This window comes from Heterodontus francisci, chromosome 22, assembly GCF_036365525.1.
Source record: "Heterodontus francisci isolate sHetFra1 chromosome 22, sHetFra1.hap1, whole genome shotgun sequence".
Lineage (NCBI taxonomy): Eukaryota > Metazoa > Chordata > Chondrichthyes > Heterodontiformes > Heterodontidae > Heterodontus > Heterodontus francisci.
The window spans coordinates 70,786,332-70,813,980 of NC_090392.1; the positions used below are offsets into that span (position 1 = coordinate 70,786,332).

Below are 27,649 nucleotides of genomic sequence, written 5' to 3' on the forward strand. Positions count from 1 at the left end.
ACCAGTTGCCATAGTGGGATTTGAATCTGTGTCTCCAGGGTATTAGCCTGGGCTTCTGGATTACTAGTTTAGTGACTGCGCCACCATCTCTCCAGCTGGAATGGCTATAGGAGTGCTGCAATTGGCCATAACTCCTTGGCTAAGCAAGAAGGACAATTGGACTCTTTCTGATCCTGCTGGAAAGTGCGTATGTGTGGACATTGGATGTGCATGCAATGCCCCCCACAGTTGAATGTCAAGCGGTAGACTTCACGCATCAGCTACATTGCTCAAGTTACCATTAATCAAATGTGAATCCAAACACTCAAGTGTCAGCAGGCTAGTCAACTTTAGGGGACATTACAGATGGCTCCCAGTCCTACTTTTCTCTCTACGTCCACCCCTGTAAACTTTCCACCAATGTTCATTGGATAGTGTTCAGCACGAACCTTGAATTATTTCACCCTTCCCACAGTGTCTTGCACCAACCCAACTTGCTACAGTGCTTATCTTAGATCAGCTAATACAATAAAGGCTGGGAAACAAACCTGGGCACTCCAGTATTGTAAAGCTCAGTCACAAACTTCTTTTACCAACTGATCCTTTGGGAAAATAAGTATGCATTGTATTCATTCCTGTGGGAATATGCTGTACGTGTTCCTACTTTGTACACTCCTGTATTGTGACATCTTCATAATTCTGTCGATGGGTGGTTACTGTCATTAACTTTTACTGTAAGCTATTTCTGTGCAGTTTGTTTTCTTGACTCTTTGTTGTTGTGACTCCATTTTGTGCCATGTTTAAGCAGTGCTATGATGTTGTTGGCTCCTGACTGTTGTAATAGGTGCCACTTTTTTTTTATTGTTTGTGTTCATGATTATACTTGAGTGGACGGTGTGGGTAATCTGTAGCAGAAGAGGACTGTGGGTACCTTTGTATTTTATATATGGCAAATGGGTCATAGAAACATAGAAAATAGGAGCAGGAATAGGCCATTCGGCCCTTCGAGCCTGCTCCGCCATTCATTATGATCGTGGCTGATCATCCAACTCAGTAACCTGTTCCCGCTTTCCCCCCATATCCTTTGATCCCTTTGGCCCCCAAGAGCTATATCTAACTCCTTCTTGAAAACATACAATGATTTGGCCTCAACGGCTTTCTGTGGTAGCGAATTCCACAGGCTCACCGCTCTCTGGGTGAAGAAATTTGTCCTCATCTAAGTATCCTTAGACTATGACTCCTGGTTCTGGACTCCCCCACCATCGGGAACAACCTTCCTGCATCTACTCTGTCACGTCCTGTTAGAATTTTATAGGTTTCTATGAGATCCCCACTCACTCTTCTGAACTCCAGCGAATATAATCCTAACCGACTCAATCTCTCCTCATACGTCAGTCCTGCCATCCCAGGAATCAGTCGAGTTAACCTTCGCTGCACTCCCTCTATAGCAAGAACGTCCTTCCTCAGATAAGGAGACCAAAACTGCACACAGTATTCCAGGTGTGGCCTCAACAAGGCCCTGTATATTTGCAGAAAAACATCCCTGCTCCTGTACTCAAATCCTCTCACTATGAAGGCCAACATACCATTTGCCTTTTTTACCGCCTGTTGGACCTGCATGCTTATCTTCAGCAACTTGTGTACGAGAACACCCAGGTCTCGTTGCATCTTCCCCTCTCTCAGTTTATAGCAATTCAGATAATCTGCCTTCCTGTTTTTGCTACCAAAGTGGATAACCTCACATTTATCCACATTATACTGCATCTGCCATGCATTAGCCCACTCACTCAACTTGTCCAAATCACCCTGAAGCCTCTCTGCATCCTCCTCACAACTCACCCTCCCACCCAGTTTTGTCATCTGCAAATTTGGAGATATTACATTTAATTCCCTCATCTAAGTCATTAATATATATGGTGAATAGCTGGGGTCCGAGCACCGATCCCTGTGGTACCCCACTAGTCACTGACTGCCATTTGGAAAAACCCATTTATTCCTACACTTTGTTTCCTGTCTGCCAACCAATTTTCTATCCATCTCAATACACTACTCCCAATTCCATGTGCTTTAATTTTACATGTTAATCTCCTATGTGGGACTTTGTTGAAAGCCTTCTGAAAGTCAAAATAAACCACATCCACCGGCTCCCCCTCATCAACTCTACTAACTACATCCTCAAAGAGTTCTAGTAAATTTGTCAAGCATGATTTCCCTTTTGTAAATCCATGCTGAGCTGTACGCATCACTGTGTCTCTGCCCCACCAATTAAGTCCTGCTCGAGACGTATCTGTTCGACTGTAGCTTCTGGTTATCTTCTGTTTTTCTCCCTCACTGTCTGCTTGGCATCCAATACTCATCCTATAAAGCATTTCATTCCGTGAAAGCCAGGATCAATGATGTCACGCAGTGGCTACAGGATATTCTTCAAGGGGAGGGTGAACAGCCAGAGGTCATGGTCCACGCTGGCACCAATGACATAAGTAGGAAGGGGTATGAGGGCCTGAAAGTACATTTTAGGGAACTAGGAAGGATATTAAAAAGCAGGACCTCAAAAGCAGTAATCTCAGGATTACTCCCAGTCCCACAGGCGAGTGAACAAAGGATTGGAAGAATTGAGTGATTGAACACATGGCTGGAGAACTGGTGTAGGAGGGAGGGCATCAAATTTCTGAGGCATTGGGACCAGTTCTGGGACAGGTGGAACCTGTACAAGATGGACGGGTTGCATCATAGCAAGACTGGGACTAATATCCTCGCAGGGAGATTTGCTAGTGCTGTTGGGGAGGGTGTAAACTAGATTGCCAGGGAGATGGAAACCTGAGAGGGAGCTCAGATTGGAGGGAGGCAAAACTTGTAACTTGTCAGGGGTGTGGGAACAGGGAGCAGATATCAGAAAGGAATACCAAGGTGCACAGAATACTGGGGGAAATAGGTAGCACTAGAATAGGCAATAGTACGTTGTTAGGTGGGGTCAGTGTAAGGGGAAAAAGTAATCAAGTCTAAATCAGGGTTAATGTGCATGTATGTGAATGCACAGAGTGTGGTTAATAAGCTTGGTGAGGTACAGGCACAGATTGCCATGTGGAAATATGATGACGTGGCTATAACAGAGACCTGGCTCAAAGAAGGGCAGGAAAGATAGGAAAGAGAAATAATGGGGAGGGGTGGCGGTATTGACTAAGGAGAGCATTTCAGTGCTGGAGCAAAAGGATGTCCCAGAGGGGTTGAGAACAGAATCAATTTGGCTAGAGCTAAAGAACAAAAAAAGAGCAGTTACATTGCTCGGTGTTGTCTATAGGCCACCAGCTAGTGGGAAGGACATGGAGGAACAAATTTGCAAGTAAATTACCGAGAGGTGCAAAAATTATAGGGTAGTTATAATGGGGGACTTTAATTATCCACACATGGGATAATAGTAGTGTAAAGGGCAATGAGGGGCAAGAGTTCTTAGAGTGTGTTCAGGAAAATTTTCTACAACAGTATATTGCTGGTCCAATGAGAAAGGAGGCACTGCTAGACCTGGTTCTTGGGAATGAGACGGGCCAAGTGGATCAAGTATCAGTAGGAGAGCATTTAGGGGATAGTGATCATTGTATTTAAGCTTAATGATCATTGTATTTAGGTTTAGGCTGACTATGGAAAAGGACAAGGAGCAATCCAGAGTAAGAATAATTAATTGGGGGAAGGCCAACTTTGTATTAAATCTTTGTTCAACTTTCCAGGATACAGCACCTATGTAAAGGGGTGCCAGACTATCTACTCACGGTTGTCTCAAACACTCTCAAATAAACTTGAGTTACATCACAATGGTTTATCCTAAACTAGAGTTATGGTACAGGTTCTGCATCAGCCCAATGCAAAAGTCTGTGTCAAACCAGCAGGTTCAGACAGAGAAAACCAAAAGCTTACATGTAGAGAGCAGCTTTCACAGATTTAATGTAAAGAGAGAGGAGGTTGATGGGTGGAAATAGTTTTTCTGCTGTATAACTTTTAATAAAGTAGATTGATGCAACCAACTTGCAGTTTTAACAGTGTAGGTTTTATTCTTACATGACAGTAAGGCATAAGACACACATCCCGAGTGCAACATTTTGGATACTTGGCCTTTAATAGTGGCTTACGGAGAGCCATAGGATGGCAGAAAGTGACTGAAAAATATAATTCACCTCTGACATTCCTTTTTGCCAATCATCAGTGATTTTGTTCAATCAGAAACCCTTAAGATGTATTGCATACACTTATTAAACAGTCGCATAGTTTGGGGTCCAGGATTACATCGTTGCTTTGCAATCAATTTAATTCTTTTAATTGTAATTGCTCTGTTAGTACATTCTGTGGAAATAATACTGCAGTGAGCAAATGGTCAATCGATGGAACAGACTCCCTAGTGAGATGATGGAAGCAGTTCGTATTGATTCATTCAAATGCAAATTAGATAGCTTTATTTATTTATTTAGAGATACAGCACTGAAACAGGCCCTTCGGCCCACCGTGTCTGTGCCGACCAACAACCACCCATTTATACTAATCCTACATTAATCCCATATTCCCTACCACATCCCCACCATTCTCCTACCACGTACCTCCACTAGGGGCAATTTACAATGGCCAATTTACCTATCAACCTGCAAGTCTTTGGCTGTGGGAGGAAACCGGAGCACCCGGCGAAAACCCACGCGGTCACAGGGAGAACTTGCAAACTCCACACAGGCAGTACCCAGAATTGAACCCGGGTGGCTGGAGCTGTGAGGCTGCGGTGCTAACCACTGCGTCACTGTGCCGCCCTAAATTTGGAGTATTTATTTTGGAGTATGAGTAATTTGAGACATGATATGTGTTAAGTGTAAAACGACGGGGAGGAACAAGAGACTTTTCACGTATGGTTCCCAAAACCCTCCACCTTGGATCACGCCTGGATCTGTTATAGACTAATTGATAGAGACTGATTGCTATTAGTCAACAACTCTATTCTTGTCGTGTCATGCGAATGCCAGGATTCTAGAAGGTGAACTAGATGGATCTTAGTCTCTATTCACCTATTTTCCAATATTCATACAGTCTCAACATTAAGGACAACTTGCATAGGTTCTGTGTGAACAATAAAGTGTTAGAGACACTGGGGATAAGACTTTCAATAGGGCTAGTTATCGTGAGTGGCATTGTTTTGCTATACACTGGCTGTGTGATGTACATTGAATCACTTTTGGCTGTGATGATTACCGTTTAATAGGTCAGTGAACTTACAGACCGAATAGATCGAAACACTCCTTTCAAGTTGAGCCATGTGTGTGGGAAGTTGGGTGCTGTTGATGTCCCTGGTCAGCTGTCCATATTAGACCATAGAACAGCAGTTAGATTGGCACAAACTTGTCCTGGTTTAGCCTCAGCAGATATTTTCAGTCTGGATAATGCTCCACAGAGCTTTGATCTACACTGACCAGGCTGTGTTCCTCCCTAAACTTTCCCCAAGATAACAAAAAAATATTCAACTGAAAGCACATGGACACTAAAATGTTTAAACAACCAATTGAAAACATCAAAGAACAAAATCAAAATCATCCATTTATGACCCACATTCAAATCCGAAGTACAACACTTTAGATAACTTTAGTTATGACCAGACTGCTGTTACCATACCAACACACCAGTAACTGCTGTGTCAATGATGCAATTAAGAAGTCACTCTGCAAGATAGAGTTTATAAGCAAGCGGGGAGCAGCTGAATCCTGCTATATGTGAACTGTTTAAACCACGAACCATACTGTAACAAGAACATGAATAACTGAGTTGCATACCATGTCAACTGATTTTTCTCCTTTCCTTATTGAGAATGCTAGAACTGATTATCAACTAGCCTAAAACAACTGGGGTGTCCAACATAAAGCCAAACCTGGTCCTCCTGAACCCCTTCCACCCCACTGATCCCTGGCAGATTGCCCTTGAAAGCCCAGACAGTGAGACTAGGTGAGTTGCTCTTGCAGCGAGCCGGCACAGACACAACAGGCCGAACGGCCTCCTTCTGTGCTGCAACCATTCTATGATAAATTTATCTGAATAAGCAAAACAGTGCAAGTTAAAATAGTTAGTTTGAAAAAAAATCTGAATCTGACGAGAACAAAAACTGTTGAAACAAATGAGAAAAGGCAGATAATTAAATTCTGCAGATGAATTGTCTCAAGCTGTCTTTGATCTTTTCACCAGCGCACGCACCATGCAACTTACGCTCCTCAATGTGTTGTTAATAGTCTCTCCCAGAGTACACCCTGGCATGAGAGTCATTATTGAACTGTACTTTCTGCCACACTATGGCTCTCCGTAAGCCACTATTAAAGGCCAAGTATCCAAAATGTTGCACTAGGGTCGTGTGTCTTATGCCTTACTGTCATGTAAGAATAAAACCTACACTGTTAAAACTGCAAGTTGGTTGCATCAATCTACTTTATTAAAAGTTATACAGCAGAAAAACTATTTCCACCCATCAACTTTTCTAAATATTTCTCCGACTTTCTGCCATTTTTTTGATGTAATGTTGACTCTTTCTTGTTACAGTGCACAATCTTGGCCGTCCCTATTGGCTGACCCTTTCACCCATGTACATCTGGATCCTGATATTCTTCACTCGACCTCACAAAGAGGAACGCTTCCTGTTTCCCATCTACCCCCTCTTCTGCCTCTGTGGGGCAGTGGCTCTTTCTGCACTACAGGTTGGTGTGCTGAATGTTTGGTGTATTGTTTGATTGATCTGGGTTTGATTTGTATCAGCCTATCCACTTAGCTGTGTTCACTGTGTTTGATTGCTTAAGCATATGGGTGGAGCTTGAGAGTTAAAAGTGAAACTAAAAAACACAGCTAGAATCTTCTACAGAAAACATACCCACTGACTATGAGGAGACATGTAATGAAATCGTATAAGAAGTAATATAGTTTAAAGTGCTGTAAATAAGCCAGTTGGTGATTTAATACAAGTGTGATATCTGCATTTCTCTGAGGTAAATCAGATACATATACCATATCCAGCAACTCGGCGTAAACGTAACATTTGGTCTGATATGGATCCAGTCTCCTCTTGATATGATTTGGTACAAGGGAGTTTTTTCCATGGGAATGTTTTATGTTTTTAAAAAAAATTACCGTCCAATCTACTTTACCATTACCCCCTGAGTTGCCTGACTATGATAATTCATGCTGCAGTATGAACCCTTTAGATAGTGGTTCTCCAATACTTAGACCACGAAGGATGCTTTCCACACGTGACCCTGCACATTAAAGCTCAGTATGCTATTGTGGACAGGAGGGAAATCGCTGCTGAGACCAATTCTGTTTTCAGCTGGTTTCCAAACTTGTGTAAACTCACAGCAAGGATCATTGGGTAGCATTCAGAAGCAAGAACCCTGGGTTATTTGCTGCCTCTGCCCACAATGGGTGCTGCTTCTAATTATGTGCCTTCTCGCCTGCCCCAGCTGAAGGCTGTTTTCCTGCTCTTCTCACTAATATAAATGGGAAAAGGTGGGAGTGGACAATAATTTCACCTGATACCTTCGCTTAATATATTCCACCGACATGGATGGTAAACGTCCCTAAACAGAGCCATTGCTTCATGGGAACTGAGTAAGGCATTCTGTTTTTATTACATGGAATTCTGCCATTTCTACTTGTGTATATTGGGATTGTGTTACATAATTCCTTTTACTTTTCCATGAAAATTGCAAGCCAGTGGTCTTCGTCATAAATGAGTTTGGCAACCCATTACCCAGCTCTTAGTAGATGCAGGTCTGTGAACCTCTTCAGCATTTATGATAATCCAACAGCTTCATGGTCACTTTTACTGATGGCAACTTTTTATTTCTAGATTTAAACTGAATTCAAATTCTCAAACTGCCATTGTGGGTTTTGAACTCGTGTTCTCTGGATTATTAGTCCAGGCCTCTGTATCAGTAAAAGTCCAGGAATATAACCACTTACTTCATTGCATTAACTACAGGTTGACACCTGTCCCATCAGTTCTGTTCACTCAGTAGAAAACACACCAAAAGTGCAGGAAGTTGGTAAACTGTTCTGCGTGTGTACGTGTGGATGTATGGAGCTATCTGCTCTCTGTAGTGAGTGGTGCAGCTGTAAGCTTCCAATTTGCTGCTTCACAGATGATATTAGCACTACCCAGACAGTACAACAGGCGAGTAAACTACTTGGCTTATTTGGATGATTGACCAAGGTCAGTGTTCTATGAGAATGAAGAGTGACTGGGAGTGCAGTGGTGAAGTTGTCTTTGAGCAGTGTGGTCGTGCTAATCTAGCAGCAACAAACCAGTGAAATCGTTTTATTCACTGAGCACCGCTCTATTTAATTTGCCTGCATTTCCTCCAAAATTGGCTGCATTTCAAAAGAAGATAAAATCCCCATGCAGAGTCACTTTATGTGTTAGGCATGAAAAAGCCTCTGGCAAAATTAGTATTCTGTGATCATCACAGAAAAGAAATCTTGGGCTTCTTGAAACAACTTTTCGTCAACTCATACTGGCACAGGATGACAGTGCCACAATACTATTAGATGTCTGACTGAGTGTAAATGAAACAAGGGATTGAACATTCTGTTTCCACCTAAAACACAAATCATCCTGTCCCATTTTTTAGAAAAAAACAAAATGACGGATTGTGAACTATAGAATTGCAGAATGTAATTTTAAAAAGAATTCCATATAAAATGTCAAATAAGTTTCTATCAGATCACGTGCTTGATTATGCAGCTTCAGCAAAATGGTAATTAAATAATTTCTCATTTCCGACTGCACTTTCTGCACGGTTGTTCCTGAGGGAAAAATAAGCTGATCTTGTGAGTATCTTAAAGGTCATCAGCTCAGTGTTTCATTTAAGGCATTGGTGCTGCCATCTGTCTATTTATGGGGTGCAAATTATAGTGGAAAAAACCTGATCAAAGCTCTCATTCATAATGAGATGTCTCTCTTTTGATTTTATCCATGTCCAAGTAAGGATTAAAATTGTGGGCACTGCCAAAGGTTTGGTTGTTACAACAAGTAACTGAGCCACAAAGGCCAGGAAGGGTCTGTCAGTGAGGATAGCACCAATGTATCCTGGTTAGGGCACATCAATCAGGTTCCTCATTCCGGACCCAATCCAATGGTCTCTGCAGTGCGGAATTTGGGTGAGAACAGGACCATGCTTGGCCCCATGGGCTTGAATAGCTCCCATACGCTCACAATCTGGGTCCACACATGATTAATGGCTAGTGGAGTGATGTGTGAAACTACTCTCTGTCAAGAAGAGAGGAGGACAAGAGAAAGAAAATATTTTTTTAAAAATTGTTAATCTGCTAGAGAAAAATATCTGTTTGGCCAACTCGCTACAATTTTACAGTCACAAAGTTGAACTCTTTTTAGCTTGTTTAAACCTACTGTGAATTCACAAAAAGCTATTAGGAGGCAGGGTTATATCAGCTCCAGGAGTTAAGAAAGTTCCCTGTTAGAATAAAATTGTAGTGCTAATAATTTTTTTTTTTTTAACTTTCCCTTCTGTAGTGCAGTGTTTGGCAATGCCACAGTGGGATTATTGAGATTGGGAGCTTCCTGTAATGGGAACTGCCAACTCCCTCCCCATTGCTGTATGGTACATTCTAGAGAGGCCCCTCAACAAGACAATGGTGACAATTGAAAAAATTGCTAAGTTTTTTTTTGGAGTACAGAATTGGGTGTTGACTTCCGTGTCCTAATGCTATGTTCTCCTGAAACTTGTCTACTGCTCTGTAACACAGCTCCAGCAGAAGGAAAGCATTCCATTGCATGCCTGGTGACATTCTATTTTAATTTTAATATAAATCCTAGGTAAATTGGATGCTGAGTTATTAAAATGAAAAGAACATCTTATCCATAAAATATATTGATGTTTGAGAGGCAGAAAAAAAAACCCCTCAAAATATATATCATTTATTCAGTGACATTCCAGGTTATTGACTCATTACTGTCGCAGAACAAATCTTTTCTTATTTCTAATTAATCCAAGTGTCAGTCCCTCCCCTGCCAATCTATCATGTTCAAACCCTTTATTTTCCCTACTATGTTTTGTAGAAGCTGGGCCAACAACACAGGGGCCCGGATGTTAGTTTTGCTGCTCTGACTGAGATAGCGTCATAGAGAGATACAGCACTGAAACAGGCCCTTCGGCCCACCGAATCTGTGCCCACCAACAACCACCCATTTATACTAATCCTACGTTAATCCCATATTCCCTACCACATCCCCACCATTCTCCTACCACCTACCTACACTAGGGGCAATTTACAATAGCCAATTTACCTGTCAACCTGCAAGTCTTTGGCTGTGGGAGGAGACCGGAGCATCCAGCAAAAACCCACGCGGTCACAGGAAGAACTTGCAAACTCCGCACAGGCAGTACCCAGAATCGAACCCGGGTCCCTGGAACTGTGAGGCTGCGGTGCTAACCACTGCGCCACGGATTGGGAGTTGAACTGGGGAGACCTTCTGGCTTATGCTTTTTAAATTTTGTTGTTGGAAGGTGGCTGACCCCGGAGAGGCTGTATTTTTTTTCTATACCTAGTTGCCCTGACAAGATAGGGTGGGCCTCTGGTCGGCTGCAGTCTGTGCAGCACTTGCTGCTACAACTGAGAGGTAGATCTCAGCCATTTCTTGGGCCAAACTCAAGTGTAGGCCAGACTGGGTAGGGGTAACAACAACAATAACTTGCATTTCTATAGTGCCTTTAACGTAGTAAAATGTCCCAAAGCTCTTCACAGGAGTGTTATCAAACAAAATGTGACACCGAGCCACATAAGGAGATATTGGGACAGGCAGCCAAAACCTCGGTCAAAGAGGTGGGTTTTAAGGAGCTTCTTAAAGGAGGAGCGAGAGGTTAGGGAGGAAATTCCAGAGCTTAGGGCTGAGGCAGCTGACGGCATGGCCAACAATGATGGATCGATTAAAATCTGGATGCTAGAATTGCAGGAGTGCAGAGATCTCGAAGGCTTGTAGGACTGGAGGAGATTGCAGAGATGGAGAGAGGTGAGGCCATGGAGAGACGTAAAAACAAGGATGAAAATGATAAAACTGCAGCATTGCCAGACTGGGAGCCAATGTAGGTCAGGAACACAGAGGTGATGGTGAATGGAATTTGATGCGAGTTAGGATATTGGAATAGATTCCCTTGAAGCTGATCAGTGGGCCAGTTGGGTTTTACAACAATCCAGCTTTCATTGGTCATTTTCCTGCTGCCATCCCACAAATTATCAGATTTATTGAATTAAATTTCATATGATGAGATTTGAGCTCATGACTTCTGCGTTGCTAATCACACCGCTGTACTGCCGTACCGCTCTAACCCAAGGCAGGAGCCTGTGTGCCATATAATCTCACTGTTTAGTATATTGTGTGTCTGCTAATCTTTAAATCCTGGGTTTAGTTTTTGTGGCGCTGCCTGGGTTGTCTTTGATGTGTTCCATCCAGACTACTTATACTATTTGCTGTTCAGTACAAGTTCTGCAGGCACATAAATCAGAGATGCAGACATGAGTGTCGCAGCAGAATTCTCCAAACATGGCCATCATCTCTGCCTGTACAATTATTTGGACTTGGTGACTCCAAGCCCTACTGAATACTGATTCTGCTGTGGTCTCGAGCACTTTCAGTTGAGACGTGTGCTCAGTGTGTCCTGTCGCTGAGAAGACTGAATAAAGGCAGCGCCTAAATCTGTCAAAGGGCATTTGGAGTTTGAAAATAAATCTCCCCGAAATAAACATATTCAAGTTAAAGGACAACCAGAATGAAATGTGATGCAGTGTCACACAACCAAAAATATAATGAGTTTAATTCTTAATAATAATAAAAACAAAGTGCTGGAAGCAGTCAGCGGGTCTGGCAGCATCTGTGGAGAGGGGAACAGAGTTAACGTTTCAGGTCTGTGACCTTTTATCAGAAGTTGAATTAGTTTAATTATTAAATTGGACTCACTGTCTTTATTTTAATGCCGTTGGTAAATTAAAAGACCTGATGAATATTTGATGTTGCAGTTTTTGAATTTCTGAATATCTTCAGTTTGGCTCAACTTGGGAATTAATAAATTTTCAGGAAAGAAATGATTGTAGGCTGTTTGTAAGTTAGCAGGTTTAGTACACGTGATAAAGTCTTCGATAGCACTGTACAATATGGCGTTAACTTTTATTTTTCAGTCTTCATTAATATAAACTCACTTACATAATGCGCTGCGGTACAGTAGTTATGCCATCTCTGAACCCTGGAGCACAACAGTGTGGTTGCTGCCACACTACATGTGAAATTTAATCCATTTTCGAGGTGTTAACAGTGGCTTAATGGGTAGCACACTTGCCTGAGACCATAGGTTGTGGGTTCAATTCCCACTCCAGAGACCTGAGTACAAAATGTTTGCTGACACTCCAGTGCAGTACTGAGGGAATGCTGAACTGTCAGAGGTGCTGTCCTTAAAGACACTAAACCGAGGCCCCGTCTGCCCTCTCAGGTGGATGTAAAAGATCCCATGGCTACTATTTGATGAGGAGCAGGGGGGTTCTGGTGCCCTGGCCAATATTTAACCAACAAACCAACAGCACTAAAATAGATTATCACATTGCAGTTTGTCAGACAGCGCTGTGTGCAGCTTGGCTCCTGTGTTTTCGACATTACAATAGTGACTACACTTCAGAAGTATTTCTGTAACCCTTTTAGCTGTGATGCACTTTGGGAACGTCCTGAGGTCATGAAAGGTGCCATATAAATCCAATGACTTTGTTTCTATCTCTGAGGCTGCTTTTATATAGTTACAGTCTGAGGATGGTGGCTGTCATGAAGGGCGCCTGGCAGCAGCCCCTGCTGTTGTATGTTGCACTGAAAATTCAGACCTTGCAGGCATGAGAGAGCTCCGCTTGTAAATCCAGAGCTCATCTCACAACCAGTAAGCCTTACATAGTGTGAACACTATCAGGACTGACCACTTTCTCGAAGTTTATTTGGGGGGAAGAAAATACTGGCTTCAGATTACTAACTGCTCAGGATGTTGAAGAGACCCTGCAAACAATTTAAACCTATTTTGGCACAGCCCTGGAATTTATACTTGATGTGTAGTTGTGTGCATGTGATGTAAGATGGACTCCCCAAGGGGATAGCATCATCAAGATCATATTGATAAATGATACAGAGGATTAATGTGTGCTGTGCAAAAAGCATCAGTAAAATTCACTGTATAATACAAATCCATCAGTTGGGAGTTATTTGTCACTTTTACACAAATATGACACTTAAACTGCATCCCAAGAGAAGTACAAAATGATTTAACGATGAACATAAAATTTCATGCGGCTTAAGAAGAATACAGACTGAAGCCTGCAGAAAATACCATTGTAAATGCCTTGAAACCCTAATGAGCAAAGTCCCTGTAGCTGCTATATTCTTTTAGTTTTTGTTTTCGTTAGTAGATTCAATGGGAGCAGAGTCAATGATGGAAAAGGCTCGTTATAACTTCAGGATGGTGTGCACTCAATGGGTCATTTTTTTGTTCTGTGGTTCCCTGCGTGTAAATATTTCAGAATCTAATGTGGTCTTCAGATTGCAATGTTAATTTGAAGATGGGGGGATGGGTTGCAGGCTAATAATTTTTTTCCCTTGGGAGAACATGTTCAGATGCAGCCTATATGCCTGCCGATATGATATTATCACTGAACCACTGCTGTCCAAAAACAAAATAGACTGTCGAAAAAAAGAGGGGAAATATTTTCCAGATCTGGCAGCATCTGTAGAGAGAGAAAAATACACAGTTAACATTTCAGGTCGAGGACCTTTTATCAGATTTGTAAATTCTGTTTCTCTCTTCACAGATACTGACACACCTGCTGAATATTTCCAGCTTTTTTTTAAATTTCAGATTTCCAGCATCCATACTGTTTGCCTTTTGGTTAAAAAGAGTATTGTTTTCAAACTGATCACACAATGGGAGCCAAAAGTGATGGTATTTTAATGACAAATATTCACAAAAAATGCCAATTATTACTAGTCGATTCATGAGCATTCAATTTTTTTTTAGAAAAAGAGGAAAAAAAGCACAGAAATGCTTGTTTGAGAGGGTGGGTTAGAATGTTCTAGCATCTGTCCTTTATCAGTTGGGCAACATGTTAGTAGTCCCTTCAGTTAACATTGCCATAAAATGGAAATAAAAGGTCAACTCGGTGAACCGGACAGATGGATTTCTGTTTAACAGCAAATTCAGCTGTAGGGGGAAGAAAAACTTCTCTCCAATCCTACAGTAAACCGTCGGCCATCTGCAGATGCAATTTAATCAGTTGTCTCCGTCAAAATCCCTTAGTCTAACAGAAAATGATGCAAAGTATTCTTGACAGTATGTACTGTTGAATAGTGAGGTGCTTCTGCAGGGCAGATGGATTGGAAACAGGTGCCAAAGCATCCAATGTAGCATTTGTCAAACCGAAAGGCAATGTAGCTTCAAAACACATTTCAGCTGCGGAATGTGCGGATATATTTCGAATGTAAGGAGAATGGAGATGTGCGTATTTATATTGCATTTGAAAACGTTAATGAAATAAATTTGTAATGGATATTTTTTAGATGGGGAGGGATGGTATAAAAGCAATAGCACACGGAGAGAAGGTCAATAAAGAGGAAATACAAGAAGGAAAAGCAGGAAATGTACAACAAGGCATTGAACATTTGAAGGACAAAGTCTGTTTACTGACTCACACAGGCCCCATTTTTACCCAAATATTCCTTTTTTTTTTGAATAGTAATTTTGTTTTATTCTGAAATCCCCTTTCTCTGACTTCCATTCTCCAGTGTTTCCTCGTAGAGCTGCGAGGGCAATGACATGGGCTCTTGAGAGAAAGGAAATCAATAACCAATTGGGTCTTAATGAGAAAGAAAGGAGAGAAGTATTTCTTGGACGCAAACAAGCCAGTGATGTACCCCAGAACTCACCAACCTTTGCCTCATTCTTCTCCTACTCACTGTAAACTTGAGGCCATCCAAAACTCTTCTGCCCAAGTCTTAACTCACGCTAAGATCTATCACCCCTGTACTCGCTGACCTACATTGGCTCCCAATCAAGCAACACCTTGATTTTAAACTTCTCATCCTCATTTTCAAATCCCTCCATAGCCTCATCCTCCCCTATCTCTGTAATCTCCTCCAGCCCCACAACCCTCCAAGATATCTGCAATCCTCTAATTCTGGCCTCTTGTGCATCCCTGATTTTAATCGCTCCACCATTGGTGGCCGTATCTTCAGTTGCTTAAGTCCCAATCTCTAGAATACCCTCCCTACACCTCTGTGCCTCTCCACCTCCTCCTTTAAGACACTCCTTCAAACCTATCTTTTTGACCAAGCTTTTGTTCATCTGATCTGACATCTCCTTTTGTGGCTGAGTGTCCTACTTTGTCCTACCCTGTAAAGCACCTTGGGACGTTTTATTATGTTAAAGACGCTATATAAATATAAGTTGTTGTGTTGAGTACAATACAGCTGAGCCCAGCCATTCTCTGAGAAGAATTCCTGTTAGAAATATCAAACCCATAAGCATAATCTGACCTCTCGAAACTAATTTGTCTATTTGATGTGCTTCAATGATGTTGAAAATAAAGTGAAGTGTGTGTTATACTGCTTGACTAAAGGTACTAATGGACTGGTTTCGATCAAGTGCCCTTGAAGGAGCAGGAAAGGTAAGACTGTGCAAAGTACTCCTTCGTCCTTTTCTTTATTTACACAAGATCGCAATATTTCCTGCTCAGTAGGAGAGTGCCTAATTTTTGTACCTCACTCCGAGCCTGGTGGAGGCCTTCAATTTTGGGCCTGCAGGTTTCTCAAGAGCTGCCCCGATCATGTACGTTAAGAGGCAGCCATTTGACTGCCAGAGCATTGACTCCAGTACAAGCCAACACTTTCAACCAGGGATTGGGCGTGTGGGTGAGAGGTTAATTGACAGAAAGAGAACGTCTTACTGAAGTAGAACGCTGGGATAAACAATCGTAACAAAGAATTACCCTTTCCTAAGACAATCCTACCTCTTCCTTTCTCTTCTCTGTTTATATATTTGACTTATTGTGCTGCCAGCCTCTAATTGTAATTGAATAGAATGTCAGTGAGGTAAGAGTGACTGCCCTTGACATCAAGGCAGCATTTGACCGAGTATGGCATCAAGGAACCCTAGCAAAACAGGAGTCAATGGAAATCAGGGGGAAAACTCTCCGCTGGTTGGAGTCATACCTAGTGCAAAGGAAGGTGGTTGTGGTTGTTGGTGGTCAATCATCGCAGCTCCAAGACATCACTGCAGGAGTTCCTCAGGTAGTGTCCTAGGCCCAACCATCTTCAGCTGCTTCATCAATGACCTTCCCTCCATCATAAGGTCAGAAGTGGGGATGTTCGCTTATGATTGCATGATGTTCAGCACCATTCGCAACGACTCAGATACTGAAGCAGCCTGTCTCCAGATGCAGCAAGACCTGGACAACATTCAGGCTTGGGCTGATGTGTGGCGTGAATGTTACTTGCCACTTAAGTGTCAGGGAATGACCATCTCCAACAAGAGAGAATCTAACCATCACCCCTTGACATTCAATGGCATTACCATCATGTGAATCGGCCACTATCAACATCTAGGGATTACCATTGACCAGAAACTGAACTGGACCAGCCACATAAATGCTGTGGCTACAAGAGCAGGTCAGAGGCTGGGAATTCTGCAGCGAGTAACTCACCTCCTGTCTCCCCAATGCCTGTCCACCATCTACAAGGCACAAGTCAGGAATATGATGGAATACTCTCCACTTGCCTGGATGGCTGCAGCTCCAACAACACTCAAGAAGCTCAACACCATCCAGGACAAAGCAACTCACTTGATTGGCACCCCATCCACCATCTTCAACATTCACTCCCTTCACCACTGATGCACAGTGGCAACAGTGTGTACCTTCTACAAGATGCACTGCAGCAACTCACCAAGTCTCCTTCAACAGCACCTTCCAAACCTGTGACCGCTACCACCCAGCAGGACAAGGGCAGCAGATGCATGGGAGCACCACCACCTGCAAGTTCACCTCCAAGTCACTCACCATCCTGACTTGGAATATATCACCATTCCTTCACTGTTGCTGGGTCAAAATCCTGGAACTCCCTTCCTTACAGCACTGTGGGTGTACATATATCCCAAGGACTGCAGTGGTTCAAGAAGGCGGCTCAGCACCACCTTCTTGAGGGCAATTAGGGATGGGCAAAAAATGCTGGCCTAGCCAGCGACGCCCACATCCTACGAATGAATAAAAATAAAGTGTACTCGAGAAGACATCTTCAGTACCTCTGCACTAGAGCTTGTGCTCCATGAGTGTTGACAATAACATGATGAAAATATGTGTAGAAAGAGATAACTGCTTTAAGTCACAATGGGTGCAAGATGTTGTTAACTAGTCTTGCATATTATGAGTCTTGCTATAACATGCTAGGAACAACTAAGACTTTCAGATATCCATTACAATGTGGAATATTCTAGGAATGGCCAAATATGTGGGCTTGAGTGCATTTCTCTGATTTCTAAATCTGTTTTGTCTTTCTCTTGCACGAGTAAGGCACATGAAATAACATTGAGCAAGGCTGGCAGAATTCTTGCAATCAGGGTTCTGACTTCCTCTGAAACTCGGACTATCACTAAGAATTTTCAAGCACATATGTGGTGACGTGTCATGTATGTAATTCTGTACGTGCAGTGAGGCTATGAACAGTAGAAGAAGCTGGAGTGCGTAGTGTGTCTATAGCTACCAGGATGCAGACACCTTGTACCTTCCTATTGGTGTATCATCTGCCAGCTTAGTTGTACAGTCTACACCAGGGGTGCCCAAAATGCAGCTTGTGTGCCACATCAGCCCTTGAAATCCTGGCAATCTGACCCATGGAGTCAGGCATTTTGGCTCTATTTGCACTTATAATTCTTACCTCACTCGCTCAAATTTTGTGGATCTGAGGTGTTGGGAAAGATAGTGCTTGGTCTGGTTACCTCATTGGGTAAGAGCTATTGGCATCAGCAACTTGAGGGAAATAATAACACTTTTATTTAAACTTATATTTGTGGGCCGAGGGGATCCATAATATTCACCCTTCTGGTCTACTAACGGTAGTATTTTCCATCTCTTTACAGAAGTGCTACCATTTCTTATTCCAGCGTTACCGTCTAGAGCATTATACAGTCTCCTCTAATTGGCTTGCTTTGGGCACAGTCATCCTGTTTGGATTTCTCTCACTCTCTCGCTCAGTGGCTTTATTCAGAGGTTAGTGGCTGGAAGTAATTGTGGTGTTTATGTGTAAATGTTTTCTCCCCACTCCGTACATAGTGCTAACTGCTCAGTGCTTGCAAGATAGATAAAAAGCTTCCACTGAGACTTTGTGCGAAATATGGTTGAGTGTGAAACTTTTCCCAAAGGCTTCAGTTTTATTGAGCAACTTGATTGGTTGATTTGAAGGGTAAAAAAAACCCAAAGTTAAAGCTTGAAAATGCTGATTTTTTTTTAAAAAGTAACTGATTGATCTCCCATGGTGATATACACAGGCAGTCAAGACAAGTGTAGTCATCAGATGAAGTGGAGTGTTAAATGGTGGAGATAATTAGACCAGGCAAATGGGCACAATTTAGTCCCCAGTTTAATCTCTTGCATTCTCTCATATTTTTATATTTCCAAGATAACTTTCTATGTCACATTTATATTGGAAACTGTCTATGTAAATTTGTCACACTGTACTTATACCCTCCTGCCAGTAGTCTCACTGGAGTTTCCATGTAGAATGGGGGCATGCAATAATAGTGATGCAGGTAGTTTCTGGCTTCATGCAGATGAGGTGCTTTCCTACTGGCCCTGGAAACTCTAATGGGGTCAGAACGTGGGGTGGGGTGGGGGGGCGGTTGGTGTTAGTGGGAATGTCTTCAGAATGTTGAGTGTCAGAAGTGGGGATGTTCGCTGATGATTGCACAATGTTCAGCAGCATTCGTGACTCCTCAGATACTGAAGCAGTCCATGTAGAAATGCAGCAAGACCTGGACAATATCCAGGCTTGGGCTGATAAGTGGCAAGTAACATTCGCGCCATGCAAGTGCCAGATAATGACCATCAAGAGAGAATCTAACCATCTCCCCTTGACATTCAATGGCATTACGATTGCTGAATCCCCCACTAACAACATCCTGGGTTTACCATTGACCAGAAATTGAACTGGAGTAGCCATATAAATACCGTGGCTGCAAGAACAGGTCAGACGCTAGGAATCCTGCAGTGAGTAACTCATCACCTGACTCCCCAAAGCCTGTCCACCATCTACAAGGCACAAGTCAGGAGTGTGATGGAATACTCTCCACTTGCCTGGATGGGTGCGGCTCTAACAACACTCAAGAAGCTTGACATCATCCAGGACAAAGCAGCCTAGTTGATTGGTACCCCATCCACAAACATTCACTCCCTCCATGACTGAAGCACAATGGCAGCAGTGTGTACCATCTACAAGATGTACCGCAGCAACGCGCCAAGGCTCCTTCGATAGCACCTTCCAAACCTGCAACCTCTACCACCTAAAAGGACAAGGGTAGCAAATGCATGGGCACACCACCACCTGCAAGTTCCCCTCCAAGCCACACACCATCCTGACTTGGAACTATATCGCTGTTCCTTCACTGTGGGTGTACATACCCCACATGGACTGCAGCGGTTCAAGAAGACAGCTCACCACCACCTTCTCAAGGGCAATTAGGGATGGGCAATAAATGCTGGCCTAGCCAGCGATGCGTAATTCCCACAAACTAATAAAAAAAAAGAGTTGCAGCCCAGTATGTTTAGCATTTTTAATATAATGTGGCAGTTTAGTTTAATCACTACCGATTTTGTGGTGCTGCTTTGGTCTTGTAGGGAACATAAGGTCAAACTAATGTCAAATGCTGTAAAAGATTGAAACATACAGTTTACAAGTTGTAATGCCTCTAACCTGTAGTGATTCTAGGAACAAGAGGAGGGTTATCCCTGCCAAACATGTCTATCGTCTTCCATCGTTGGCTGCCAATAGACGTTGTCTGCACAGACCTCCAAGCCAGAGCTTCACGCGTTAAAATTTGTAACATTGAAGTTAAACTTTCTCGCACCCTTTGAGCGCGTTTTCCCAGTTCGTGATTGAGCTGATGTACAGTGCAGTGTCAGAACCACAGGAGTCAGAGAAGGCAAGATTAAAAATGAAGGTTCGGCTGTAGCCTTGTTTTCAGAATGTTTTTAAAGTGTCATTTCACAGAAGGCCAGCGTGATAATTACGGTTCTTAAAATACCAGGTCCTCGGCTAAGTGGACGTGTAAACTGTTCAGAATATTGCTGACCTGCAGGCAGGTTGGTGGGGTGTTATAGAGTTATAATGGCACAGAAGGAGGCCATTTGGCCCATCGAGTCCATGCCAGTGGACAGGTGTTGTTGAAACCTCGTATTTGCAGCAACATCTGCGCTGTTCTGGACTTGCTGATTTGCTTGTGCACAGGGATTCTTTTTTTGTTTTTGTTCTATGGACAAGAGGTTTGCGAATGATGCCTGGCTTTGTTTTTCGTAATTCTCCTAAAAGGCCGAATAAATTGAGGTTGTGGCAGGAATGTCCATCATGTTGTCTCACTGTTAATCCGCAGGTTACCATGCCCCCCTTGACCTTTATCCAGAATTCCACAGGATTGCTACAGACCCAAGCATTCATATGGTGCCTGAGGGGAGACCAGTCAATGTTTGTGTTGGAAAGGAATGGTATCGCTTTCCCAGTAGCTTTCTCCTACCTGACAAGTAAGTAACTTTGTCTGCAGGCTCTCAGTTCTGTGGTTAGACGTTACGGGTTGGATATTAACTCTGAGGCGGGGAGAGAGCGCAGGGGATTCTTCTGAAGTCAGGAAACTGGAAAGAGCGGGTTCCCCGAAAGTCCAGCTGAATTTAACAGCAGGACCTAATTAGCATTTTCTAATCACCGTTTCCTAGCCACAGCCAATCAGATTGAGAGACTGGATGGCAGTCAGGTGGGTAGGCAGCAGGGGAGGAGAGGTGGGGGTTGGTGGAGGGGGCGATGGGGTAGTGGGAGGGAAAAGTATCAGGAAGGCTATGAGAGGAGGGCAGGTGGGGTGGAAGATCGGGGTCTGGAGCAATAGGGAGATTGGAGGCCACACCAAGATTGGAGGCTGGGGTCAGGTGAGATCGGAGGCCTCATGGAGTAGATTGGAAGGGTCAGTGGAGGGCAGGGGTGGGAGGGTGCATTGGTGGGGGGGGGGGGTGATGACGTCCGATCAAGGGGGGCTTGGTGAAGAGGAAAACTGGATCGAGCAGGTAGTAGAAAGGCACTTACCACCCGGATCCAGCAGTCCTTTCTTCCTTTAGCTGCTGGATTTCCTAAGGCCTGGAAAACTCAGCTGGTCCGGGTTAAATTTAAAATGGTGGCTAAATATGAAGCACACTGCCTAATTATAATATTTAAATTGCAACCCCCTCCTGGGAGTGGGTTGGCTACCCCCCGCCCCCCCCCCCCCCCCAAATTAAAACTAGATATGGGGTGGGTTAAAGGTGGTTTGGGGTTGGGATTCAAGCTTTTAACATTTTAACATCCCACTTGACCCAAACCTGACCATTTTCAGGAGTTAAAATTCCCCCCCAAGTCATTGCAGTTTGTGTTTAACAGGTAATATACCAAGTCTGTCTCATGTTTTTTCAATTCAAATCATCCCAATTTATTGAAAGTCATTATATACAAAGCGTCAAACAAAATAAAAGTTGGTTTTAGATCTTGTGCGCTAAATATTGAAAATGTTTAATATATTACTATAGTTCTATCAGTGAATACAGTTGAAGACCACCTGCACTTTATGTGAGGGGTTAATGAATAGATTCACTTAGGATTGGAACAGTTGCATTTTTTTTTTCTTTTTATAGATACATAGAATCAGAGAAATTCATGGCACAAAAGGAGACCATTCAGCCCATCGTGTCTGTGCCGGCCGAAAAGAGGTGTGTTCCTGACATGGGATTTGTAAAATCACTTCACACTCATTGTTTGGCTGCAATATAAATGCAGCAGCTTGAGATGGTCTTCTCTCACAAAAACATAAACATAAATAAATTGCTCCTAGAAGATACAGCTGACAGTGAAAATGAGTAACTGGTCTGTGTGTACGTGCCTGTGTGTGTGTTGGGAGAGGTGCGTCAGTGGCAAAAAGCATAACCCCGCTTTCCAGCTGTTGGGCTGTAGCCCTGTAGGTTTCGGTACTTCAAGTGTATATCCAAGTATTTTTTTTAATGTGAGGGTTTCTGCCTCTACCACCCTTTCAGACAGTAAGTACCAGATTCCCACCACCCTCTGAATGAAAATATTTCTAGATTTTTAGAAATTTTTCGATCATATGTTTTGTCACCTTTTTCAGCTAAAATCCTAAGTAGCATGTTGGACCTTTCTTCAAAATATTCCTTTTCTTGCCACTTCTGCACCCCACGCACACACACACACACAGACACACACACACAGACACACACACACACACACACACACACACAGACACACACACAGACACACAGACACAGACACACAGACACAGACACACACACACACACACACACAGACACACACACACACACACACACACACAGACACACACACACACGCACACACGCACACACAGACACGCACACACAGACACACACACAGACACACAGACACACACACACACACAGACACACACACACTGACCAGTTGCTCATTTTCAGTGTCCGCTGGATCTTCTAGTAGCAACTTATTTATGTTTTTGTTTCTGTGAGAGAAGACCATCTCCAGCTGCTCCATTTATATTACAGCCAAACAATTAGTGTGAAGGGATTTTACACATCCCAAGTCAGGAACACACCTCCCAAGATCCACTACCAAGTCACACACTGTCCTGACTTGGACACATATTGGCTGTTCCTTCATTGTCACTGGGTAAAATTCTTGGAACTCCCTACCTAATAGAACTGTGGGTGTACTTACAACAAATGAACTGCAGCAGTTCAGGAAGGCAGCTCACCACCACGCCCGTATATCCCGAGAATGAATTAAAAATCATTTGGGTCGGGCAGTTTGTTAACAATAGGTTGTAACAGAGCAGTTAATCAGCAAAAGAAGAGAGAAAATGCTACTCGGGCTTGGTTAGCTCTTACTTTCCTTTTGTTCTGTTTCACTGCAGTAGAATAAGTAACATCAAGGACATTTTTTTTTTACAAAAGGAGGAAAAGCTAAACAGGGTGATTCAATGTCCAAATAGCAAAGCCGGTTTAATATTTTGGGTGGGACCGTTCATCAAAAGTAAATAGTTTAACACCTATTGATCTAACTGCCAAACTCCTACTTCTTGAATCTGTAATTTATCAAAAACTAAGTGAAGACAGAGTTTAAAATGAAAGACCATTCCTTCAGCAATTATGAGGGTCTAACTCTGCTGACTAGTAGATGTGACTCATGATGATTACATATTTTGAGACTGGAGCAAAGCCAATTTATTCCCATGTTCTAGCCTTGGTTGTCCTTCAACCAAGGACTTTTGTAATTTTAAAATAAAACTTTAAAATAAAAAGGAATGCACAACAGTAAAGGGAGTATGTCACAAAGTGTTATGTCTACACAGTTTGATACATTACACAAGATTTATTTCAACAGTCTGTCATGATATGAATGAAGAATATTTCAAGTTTTCAATTAGCAATTGCTTTTTTTTAGTTGAAGTTCTGGTGATGTTCCATCTGGGGCAAAATGTCCTGGAATTTTTTTTTTATTCATTCATGGGATGTGGGTGTTGCTGGCTAAGCCAGCATTTATTGCCCATCCCTAATTGCCCTTGAGAAGGTGGTGCTGAGCTGCCTTCTTGAACCGCAGCGGTCCATGTGTGGTAGGTACACCCACTGTGCTGTTAGGAAGGGAGTTCCAGGATTTTGACCCAGCGACAGTGAAGGAACGACGATATAGTTCCAAGTCAGGATGGTATGTGACTTGGAGGACAACTTGCAGGTGGTGGTGTTCCCCTGCATTTACTGCCCTTGTGCTTTTAGTTGGTAGAGGTCGCGGGTTTGGAAGGTGCTGTCTAAGGAGCCTTGGTCGTGTGCCCAGGTTGTGAGAGGAGAAGGGAGAGAACACTTGGAGATCAGCTTAATTAGACAGGACATCTGTCTGTCTTGTGAAAGATTCAACCAAAGCTCCTGTCTGCCCTCTTGGGTGGGCGTAAAATATCCTATGGGATTATTCAAAGAAGAAGAGAGTTCTCTTGGTGTCCTGGCCAACATCTATCCCTCAACTAACACCAGCAAAACCAGCTGACTGGTCAGAGGCTGGGAATTCTGTGGCGAGTAACTCACCACCAGACTCCCCAATGCCTGTCCACCATCTACAAGGCACAAGTCAGGAGTGTGATGGAATGCTCTGCACTTGCCCGGATGGGTGCAGCTCCAACAACACTCAAGAAGCTCAACACCATCCAGGACAAAGCAGCCCAGTTGATTGGCATCCCATCCACCACCTTCAACATTCACTCCCCTCACCACCGACGCACAATGGCAGCAGTGTGTACCATCTACAAGATGTACTACAGCAATTCACCGACTCCTTTGACAGCACCTTCCAAACCCACAACCCCCTACCACCTGGAAGGACAAGGGAAGCAGATGCATGGGAACACCAGCACCTGCAAGTTCCCCTCCAAGCCACACACCATCCTGACTTGGAACTATGTCATCGTTCCTTCACTGTCGCGGGGTCAAAATCCTGGAGCTCCCTCCCTAACAGCGCTGTGGATGTACCTACAGCTTTGGTGGTCTCCCACCATCACACACCTATCCCAGACTAAAGATGAGTGCAGATCTTAGCTTCTAAAGCCACTAGTAGGACTCCTGTACAGGGAGTAAAGCTCCAGTATTTCCCTCCTCAATTTCTAGGGGCCAGTGCTCATAGAATTATAGAATGATACAGCACAGAAGGAGTCCATTCAGACTGTCGTGGCCATGCTAGCTCCCTGCAAGATCAACTCAGCTAGTCCCACTTCCCTGCCCTTTCCCCATAGCCCTGCAAATTTTTTCTCTTCAGATAATTCCCTTTTGAAAGCCACAATTGAATCTGCCTCCACCATAGTCTCAGGCAGTCCATTCCAGATCCTAGCCCACGCTGCGCAAAAAGGATTTTCCTCATGTCGCCTCTGGTTCTTTTGCCCATTACTTTAAATCTGTGTCCACTGGTTCTCGATCCTTCCGCCAGTGGGAACAGTTTCTCTCTATTTACTCTGTCCAGACCCCCCCTCTCATGATTTTGAACACCTCTATCAAATCTCCTCTCAATCTTCTATAAGGAGAACAATGCCAGCTTCACCAATCTATCCACGTAACTGAAGTCTCTCATCCCTGGAACCATTCCCGTAAATCTTTTCTGCACCCTCTCTAATGCCTTCACATCCTACCTAAAGTACGGTGCCCAAAATTAGACACAATACTTCATTTCAGGCCAAAGCAGTGTTTTATAGTTTTATCATAACTTCATTGTTTTTGCATCGATGCCTCTATTTATCAAGCCAGTTATTTATTGATAACATGCTTGAAAATTTCAATTGACCCAGCATCCACAGCCCTTTGAAGGGAGAGTTCTAGATTTTCACTGCGCTTTCTGGAAAAAAAAATGCAGCCTGCACTCTCAGCATCTCTTCCTGACCCTAACAAGTGGTAATCTGTGCAACTGTGAAACCGCTCCAATATAAAAGAAAGACTAAAGCGCGAAAGTTTTGTTGTTTAATCCAAAAGCTGAATGCAGAACAAGTTTTGATTTTTGTTTTCCAGCTGGCAGCTCCAGTTCATTGCTTCAGAATTTCGAGGCCAGCTCCCAAAACCCTATGCCAAAGGACCAAAGGCAACTCAGATCCATCCTACAGACATGAATGACCAAAACCGTGAAGAATCATCCAGATATGTAAGTGAAGGACTTGATTTTTGTTGCTGTGAATTTTATATTCTGAAACAGAGGAATATTAACACAGGTGAATGGAATGTTTCCATCTCCGAATGTCCATTGTCGACATCAAATACTACTAGCCAGATATATCGTGGGTTAGACATAAAGTTCACTGTACTGTGCACCAACAATGCATCTCAAACCCAACCTCAGAGGAGCAGTCCACTTATATGTATGTAACTTTTTTCTAATAAATTAAATACTTTTTCCATTAACTCTCTGCTGAAATTCAATGTATTTACACTGAATGCATTAAGGTCAAAAGTGATTCTCCAGCAGCTACTGACACAGACTAAGCATATAGGGAGTGGGGAAGTATCAAATTTAAAATCTGAATCCTTGTCTTTAAGTTGCTGCATGACCTAACCCCATGTTATGTTTGCCACCTCCTCCAGTCTTGTATCTTCTCCAGTACTTTACTGTCTTGCGCTGAGTGCACATCCCATCCCCATCACCTTCACCCTACTATTAATATCAGAGCCTCCAGTTGCTTCTCAATGGAGTTCCCTCCGTGGGCCTCTGCTCCTCTTCTCAAAACCCATCTTTTTGACCAAGTTTTTGGTCATATATCTGAATCTCTCTCTTCATTGTTCATTAACTGGTCCTTGCCTTTTTCCAATTGTGATGTGCCTTGGAAATTCTTGATCTTGTGAAAGATGCGACATGAATGCATATCTGTTGTATCCTTAATGTTTAAAAATAGAAACTAACTATTAACTCAAACTCTACAGAAGAAGAGTTGGGATCACAATAGGGTCGGGAAAGCTGTGTAGAACCAATAAAGTGCTTTGATGTGACAATATGTTCAATACTACAGGATTAAGCTGCAGATAATTTTTGGCTATTTTATACAGCTTCCTTCTCTCCCTCTTCTCCCTTCCCTCCCTCTTCTTCCAGCAAACTCTCAGTGGGAAGATATGTGTAGTCAAACGGTATGATTTTCTTCGATGCTTCTGTGAATAATTGCACATTGACTTAAAAACTCATATTTATCAGAATTTCGCTCAATCTTGTAAATTACTTCCTGTCACCAGATAAGGAAGTTTCTTCGTAATATACAGAGCATATTGGCAATCCTTAGACCATCAATGCATCTATTAACAGCCTTTTCACCTCATTAACTTAAAAAGAAAATATTTTAAATCGTAAACTTTAAAAAATGATTTCCTGCTATCAGACACCAATTTCCTTTCGCAAATGGGATAAGCTAGTTTAATTGTACTTAAATCTGTCAGAAAATATGCTCAAGACACATTTCAGCGCCCTCTACAGAGTTTGCTCTTTCTTGTAAATGGCCGCTGGCAAATGATAGTTCATTTTTTTTCTTTGCTGTGCAGAAGACGCTTTCTGTGAGTGCTTTACTAAGATGGCCCTGATGAAAATGTTCTTTTTTCTCACTTTTCTCCCCTAGAAACCATAGAAAAGTTATGGCACAGAAAGAGGCCATTCAGCCCATCGTGTCTGCGCCGGCTGAAAAAACTAACTGCCCATCTAATCCCACCTTCCAGCACCAGGTCCGTAGCCTTGCAGGTTACAGCACTTCAGGTGCAGGTCCAGGTACCTTTTAAATCAGTTGAAGTTTTCTGCCTCCACCACTGATCCGGGCGGCAGATTCCAGACACCCACCACCCTCTGGAT

At 42.9% G+C, this 27,649-nt stretch overlaps 1 protein-coding gene across 3 annotated transcripts in view; it reads left to right on the plus strand.

Moving 5' to 3' along the window:
• alg9 (ALG9 alpha-1,2-mannosyltransferase) overlaps nucleotides 1-27,649 on the plus strand; it is a 265,182-nt gene that overhangs the window by 117,844 nt on the left and 119,689 nt on the right. For all 3 annotated transcript variants that reach the window (XM_068053983.1, XM_068053985.1, XM_068053986.1), the window contains exons 10-13: nucleotides 6,529-6,683; nucleotides 18,147-18,276; nucleotides 20,652-20,799; nucleotides 25,840-25,969. In XM_068053983.1, the coding sequence (XP_067910084.1) occupies nucleotides 6,529-6,683; nucleotides 18,147-18,276; nucleotides 20,652-20,799; nucleotides 25,840-25,969 (563 nt within the window). The remainder of the gene's footprint in view (nucleotides 1-6,528; nucleotides 6,684-18,146; nucleotides 18,277-20,651; nucleotides 20,800-25,839; nucleotides 25,970-27,649) is intronic.